The following is a 6,721-nucleotide window of genomic DNA, read 5'->3' on the forward strand; positions in this document are numbered from 1 at the left end:
GTCACGACCCACAGGTTGAAAACTGCTGTTCCAGCCAGCATAACTGGCTCCTGGGTCCTGCTTAGAGTCGGCCCTAAATAAATGCCCCTAGGTGTGTCCGGCCAACTGTTTACCTACTGCACCCCTCCACCCTAGCCCTGCCACGAGACGTCACTGGCTGGAGCTCCTGCAAGGGATCAAGTCCACCGGAGGACAGGTATGGCTCTCCCCGGCTGCCTCCTCTCACCAGTGCAAACTCACGTGAGTTGGAGGGACAGGAGAGTTCCTCAGCCAAGGAAGAAGGGTGGTCTCCTGAGGTGACCCGCAGCAAGTCTGAACAGAGAAAAATCAGTAACTAGAAAATACATTCTCCTGCAGGGAGGGAGGGGGCCTCACAGAACTCTGAACTTCAGGTGCCCCAGGGTTCCCTCCCACACACAGTGAACCACTTGGGGCTGGCAGCAGCTTTCCAAAGATAAAGCCTGGGCCCCAGGGTCAGACAGCTGGGGTCACAACATGGAGATATCACGAGAACCCAAACCACCATGGGGCGTCGGCACCTGCATTCCACACAGCAAGGCATATAGACTATAGTCAGAGGAAGGGCCTGCAGCCAGGTAAGGCTAGGGTCACAGTGCTCACTCAGCTCCTCAGCGGGGCGCAGAGGCAGAGAAGTCTGAGTTGGAGACTGACCATCTGTCTGCTCCAGGACTTGTGTCCTCCTCACAGCAGCACTGAGATCTCTTAGAGGCAAGGTCCCAGTTACTCCATCTGCCAGCTTTACCCCCACAGGGGGATGGGACAATTCAGGCCAGATAGGGACAATGCCTGGCTTTATCCAGCCTGGCCCTGTGTAGGAACATTGTGTTTTACAAACGCGGAACAGTCTGGGCAGCCAAACGCTGTTATGGCCTTCACCCAACCCACAGGGGATGCCAGTCCTTCCTACCCCCATGCCAGCTGGGCTGGAGGACCCCAGAGCTCTCCTGGGCTCTACATCTACAGATAGAGCCCTAGTTAGCCCTGCTAGGTGCTGCCCATACAGGGCAAGATGGCAACAGGGACCCCAAAAAAGGGACCTGTGCAAGCTTCTAATGGACAGATCTTGGGGACATCTCTCTCTCTGGAACCTGTGCAGGCAACCTGCCTCTAAGTCTCTCACAGGTGCTCCGTAATGGCTCTCTTGGGGAAATCAGAAGAAATCAGAGCAGGGAGCCCCCTCCCCCCACCCCCAAGACCTCAAACAGAGCAAAGAAGCAGAACTTGCATTTCTCTCTACTCTTGGAAACTGGACGCCAAGGAGCTAGGCAGCAGGGTGGGTCACGGAGAAGGTACAGGAAGGGCCAAACTAAAACCCAGAACTGGGAAAAGCTCAAAGACAGGTGAGGCCCGTTTGAAGGTTACAGGTGGATGTGTGGCGGGGAGCCACCCAGACTGGCGTGGGCTTGGACCCTGTGGGTCTTGCGGTTTCTGAGCTGGCCTTTGCAGAGTATGGCCCTTAGGGTCAGGTAAGGCCTCTTGGGGCCTTGGGAGGGTGGGGAAAGCACCTCCTATAATGGCTGAGACTACGGGCTACTTGAGCCAGAAAATCTGGCCAGCCTCAGTTTCTTCAAGTGGGAGCACAGAAGGCAGTTAAAATGTGTAGGGCCTGTCCCCGCTAAGTCCTGGGACTTCGAAGCTTCCTGCTTATCTTGCGCAACCCTGGGACCTCCTCAACTTCAGTGCAGCTCAGCCCCCTCTCCCAGGAAGGGTCTCAGGCAGGCTCCTCCCCGGACCACGGAATGTGAAGAATGGGAGGGGGTCTGCAAGCTTCCGGCTAGCGACCCAGCTCTGAGGCCGGAAGCCCCCCTGTGGGCGCTTCACTCCTTCCCACGAAATCTGCACTCGCCTGCTGAACCGCACAAAGGGCCAGGGGTCCTGAGGAACTCCCGCACTTAGTCAAGGGCGAAAACAAGGTCACGTCCCCCCCTCCGCCCCACCCCCGCCTCTAAAGGACCGGATTCAGGGCAGCGGGTCGCGGGCAGCGCGCCCCAGAATCCAGCAGCGAGGAGCAGAGAGGCCAGCTCGCGGGAACGGGGGTCGCGCCCCCGCGCTCACCGGCTGGCCGGGGTTCCGGGCCCCGCGGTCCTGGGGGGCTGCGGGTCCACGGGCTGTGCAGAGGGGGACGCGCGTGTGCGTGCGGAGTGCCGGACCAATTACCTGAGTCACGTGGCGCAGCCGCCCGCGAGCGCTCACCCCCGGGATTGAATTAAGCATTTTAAATATTCTGTAGGGTTTAAACCTGCCCTAATCAGACTCAGTTGCATTTACCCTAAGACTGCTTTTCTTTTGATTGATCTGTTCATTTCAGATGCTGGCTAAGAAGCAAACAAAAAATGCAATCTCCAGCAGCCCTAATAAAGGGTGTATTTGTATTTGTGCCAGGTGATCATAAGGTGCCTTTATCTTGATTATTATTGGAGAAAGTGTTTAGGCCAGATAAATAGGTTTGGGCTAGTTTGATATTTGGATCTAAGAAATTAGGACAGATGCATATTGTCCAAGAGTTCCAGAGACTGTTCCTAGTCAAGAATTCAATTCCTAGTCAAGCATTCAATTTACAGTTGGTAAGAATTTTATATTACCCTACCTTATTGACTTATTGTCATTGTGTTTTGTGAAAAGCAGTCTGCGACCCAAACACAGATGGGAAAAGTTCATGTGTTATTGACTGTAGAATAGATTTGTAGTGTGTGAATGCATTTTCTCAAATATGAAGCTTAAGATACCATGTTGTATGCTTCTTATATGAAAATATGAATTTCCAGGAGTCGTGAATATAAATTCTATTAAGTCTCTAGAGAATTATGTGTTACAAAATGCAACATAGAGGCAAACAACATGTCTTTATGAAAGCAAAAAAAAAAAGAGAGACTATCGTTTTACAAAATCTGCACTTAAAAAAATAAAAGCCCAGATCACTGCCTGCCTAGTATAATGAAGTTTCTGCTAAGCTGCTTCCTCTTTCTGTTTCCTTTCCTTCCATCTCACTTCCCATTCAGTTTTAATATTTCAAAACTGTTTTCAGTTAAATACATTTTTTAAAGAAACTGCAAAACCCAGAATTCTCCCACAGGATTTTTTTTTTGAAGTATATCCTTGAAGATATTTAGACTTTAGAATAAATGCAAACACCGAGAGTTTGCTACCACTTCTTGTAGAACAACTTGTTTGAGGAGTTTCCCATTGGCATCTGCCCATAGTTTGTTTTATTATATTAACTCTAAAGTTGTTAAAGAGTGTTTTTTTCAAGACTTTACATTATTTAGGAAAGCAAACAATTTTTGGCACATATGACATAGGTAGTTAATTCCTTGGATTACGTTTAATTTTCAATAACTGTGGGAATATGTCTTCACTGACAAGTTTCTCCAGAATAGTATATACTCATGTTAGTCTCTAAATGATGTATAATAGCTTTTCAGTTTAATAAATTGCTAGTGTTTCACATTTTGTGTCTTATTTTTGCTCTCTAAATTGTAGTACCAGTTCTAAAGTTCAATGTTTCTTCTACTTCTTCGGTCTACCAGTATTTCTGACTTGTTCTGTTGTCCTACTGTTATTTCTCAGTCAACTGTGATTTCTGTAAACACTAATGTTGAGGATTTATGTTCACCCTTAGTTCACTAACAAAGAGCTGAGTAGATTAAAGTGTGAATTAGCTTTATAGAAATATTGTGGTTTAATTTTCCATGTTTCATTTTTCCTCTGGACTTCTTTATTTAATTTTGAGAATTTAATGTTCTCAAGAAGACTACATTATATTAATCCACTCCAGATATTTTTAATTTCACAAACACAATTATCAGTACTGAAACAATTTTCTTTATGTGTTAGTGCACATTCTTTGTTTGTCTATTGCATTTGCTGAATTCCTTTCTCCTACGTTCTATATTCTGCTCCCATTTTCCCGATAGAGTGACTGACTATACTTCCATGTCCCCTGCATTCCACTTATAACTTGGTTTTCATGTGGCAGAATATATCTCCAATTAACATGTCTGTCATCATTTTGGTTATGTACATCTGAAGGGCAGATAACTTATTTGTCTATTTCTTAATATTCAGAAGAAAATAGGTACTCAGTGTTTGCTGACTGTATGAGTGAATTAGTAAGCTGTTTATCAGTGTATCCATGGAGGCTTTAATTTGAATAAATAAACTTTTTATAAATAATTTATATCAGAGAAGTCCTTATCCAAACATTGTCTAATTTATCTTATTCCTCCAGAAAATTCCAAGTTACTTTACATTTTTGACATACTTTATTATTTTAATTTCTCACAAAGTAAGCTAATAATTATTTTATTTGCTGTTTTATTTTTTAAGAAAAAACAATCTTTTCTCATCTTACATACCAGTTCCCACTCCCTCCTCTTCTCCTACTCCCTCCAATTTTCCCTCACCCCATCTCCTACCTACTGCTCAGAGACAGTAAGGCTTCCCATGGAAAGTCAACAAAGTCTAGCACATTGCTTTTAGGCAGGACCAAGGCCCTCCCCACTATTTTTGGCTGAGCAAGGTATCTCTCAAAAGAGAAGGGTTCCAAAAAGCCGGTACAAGCAGTAGGGATAAATTCTGGTCCCATCGCCAGTGGTCCCACAGTCTGTTCCAGCCATACAACTGCCAGCCACATTCAGAGGGCCTAGTTTGGCCCTATGTTGACTTGTCGCTGCCAGGATGGAGTTAGTGAGGTCCCATTAGCTCAGATAACCTGTTTCACTGAATATCGCCATCATGGTCTTGACCCTTTTGCTCATATTATCGCTTTTCCCTCTCTTCAACATGACTTTGGGACCTCAGACCAGACCTCTGCTGTGAATCTTTACATCTGCTTCCATCAGTTCCTGGTTGAAGGTTCTATGATGACATTTAAGGTAGTCATCAATCTGTCTACACAGGATGACCAGTTCAGGTACCCTCTCTACATGGCTTGGGGTCTTAGCTGTGCTTCCTTATGGATTCCTGGGAATTTCTCTAGTGTCAGGTTTCTTGCTAACCACATAATGACTCTCTCAATCAAAATATCCCTCTCCTTGCTCTCCTCTGTTCTTACCCCATCTCAACCATCCCTATCCATCAAGTTCTCTTCCTTCCTTCCTTCCTTGTCCCCCTTCTTCACCCCTTCTGCTCTCCCTTCTTCCCCAATCCCTATGCTCCCAATTTTCTCAGGACATTTTGTCTATTCCCCCTTCCCAGGGTGATCCAAAAATGTTTCTCTTGGGGTTCTCCTTGTTACCTAGTTTCTCTGGGGTCATGGGGAATAGGCTGGTTATACGTTGCTTACGTCTAATATTCACTTACGAGTGAGTACATAACCTGTTTTTCTTTCTGGGTCTGGGTTACTTCGCTCAGGATGGGTCCTACTAGTTCCATCTCTTTGCAAGCCAATTTTAACATGTCATTGCTTTTTACTTCTGAGTAGTGCTCCATTGTGTAAATGTAACACATTTTCTTTATCCATTCTTTGCTTGAGGGGTATCTAGGTTGTTTCTAGGTTCTGTCTATTATGAATAATGTTGCTATAAACATAGTTGAGTGAATGTCCTAATAGTATGATTGAACATTCTCTGGGTATATGCCCCAGAGCGGTATTTCTGGGTCTTAAAGTAGGTTGATTCCCAGTTTTCTGAGAAACGGCCATGCTGATTTCCAGAGTGGCTGTACAAGCTTGCGTGCCCACCACCAATGGAGGAGTATTCTCCCTTACTCCACATCCTCTCCAGCATAATTATCATTGGTGTTTTTAATTTCATCCATTCTGACTGGTGTCAGAATATCAGTGGTTTTAATTTTCATTTCCATGATGGTTAAGGATGACGAACAATTCTGTATGTCTCTTTCAGCTGTTTGAGATTCTTCTGTTGAGAAATATCTGTGTAGATTTGTATTCCATTTTTTAATTGGATTATTTCATATTCTCATATCTAGTTTCTTTAGTTACGTATGTATCTTGGAGAACAATCCTCTGTTTGATGATGGATTGGTGAAGGTCTTTTTCTGTTTAGTATGCTGCCTTTTTCTCTTATTGACTGTGTCCTTTGCTTTACAGAAGCTTCTCTATTTCAGAAGGTTCTGTTTATTTATATTTGCTATTAATGTCTGCACTGCTGGTGTTATTTTTATGAAATTGTCCTATGCCAAAACATTCAAGATGTTCTTAATTGTTGAGAATACCTCCAAACAAAAACATATATTCTTAAGTATACATAACAATGTTTCTGCTATAAACTATAGGTTGCAGAACCCATGAAAAGTGAGATAAAATTGCTGTGCTGTCAAAGAAATGAGACTATGAATTAGAGACTGATGAAGAGAAAGTACACAGATAATTATTAAGGTCATAGTGAACTCTGATAAAGACTGTGATGAAGGAGAGAGAGAAGAGAAGAGAAAAATGTGATTAAGTTACAATTTCAAAAATGAAGAAACAAGCAAAAAACAAGATGGGTATGACTTAGATTTTGTGTGCTGGAGTTGATGTGTATGACAGGAGAGTAAGTGAAAGTAGTCCAGGCATCCTTGAGATGGCCATGAAATCCAAAGGAAATAAGAAGAAATCATACATACATATATATATATATATATATATATATATATATATATATATATGCTGAAAGCAATCCATTGCCTGGAGCACAGCTCAGACAGACAGGCTGTGTTGGATGGTGCTGAATGAGATGAGATAAAAAAAAAAAAAAAA

The 6,721-nt window shown here is 43.8% G+C and overlaps 1 protein-coding gene across 1 annotated transcript in view; it reads right to left on the reverse strand.

Moving 5' to 3' along the window:
* LOC101984146 (2-oxoglutarate dehydrogenase-like, mitochondrial) overlaps positions 1-6,721 on the reverse strand; it is an 18,993-nt gene that overhangs the window by 2,199 nt on the left and 10,073 nt on the right. The window contains exon 3 of the mRNA XM_005346765.2: positions 4,989-4,995. Coding sequence (XP_005346822.2) covers positions 4,989-4,995 — 7 coding nt within the window. The remainder of the gene's footprint in view (positions 1-4,988; positions 4,996-6,721) is intronic.

Source organism: Microtus ochrogaster, chromosome 5, assembly GCF_000317375.1.
Source record: "Microtus ochrogaster isolate Prairie Vole_2 chromosome 5, MicOch1.0, whole genome shotgun sequence".
Classification (NCBI taxonomy): domain Eukaryota; kingdom Metazoa; phylum Chordata; class Mammalia; order Rodentia; family Cricetidae; genus Microtus; species Microtus ochrogaster.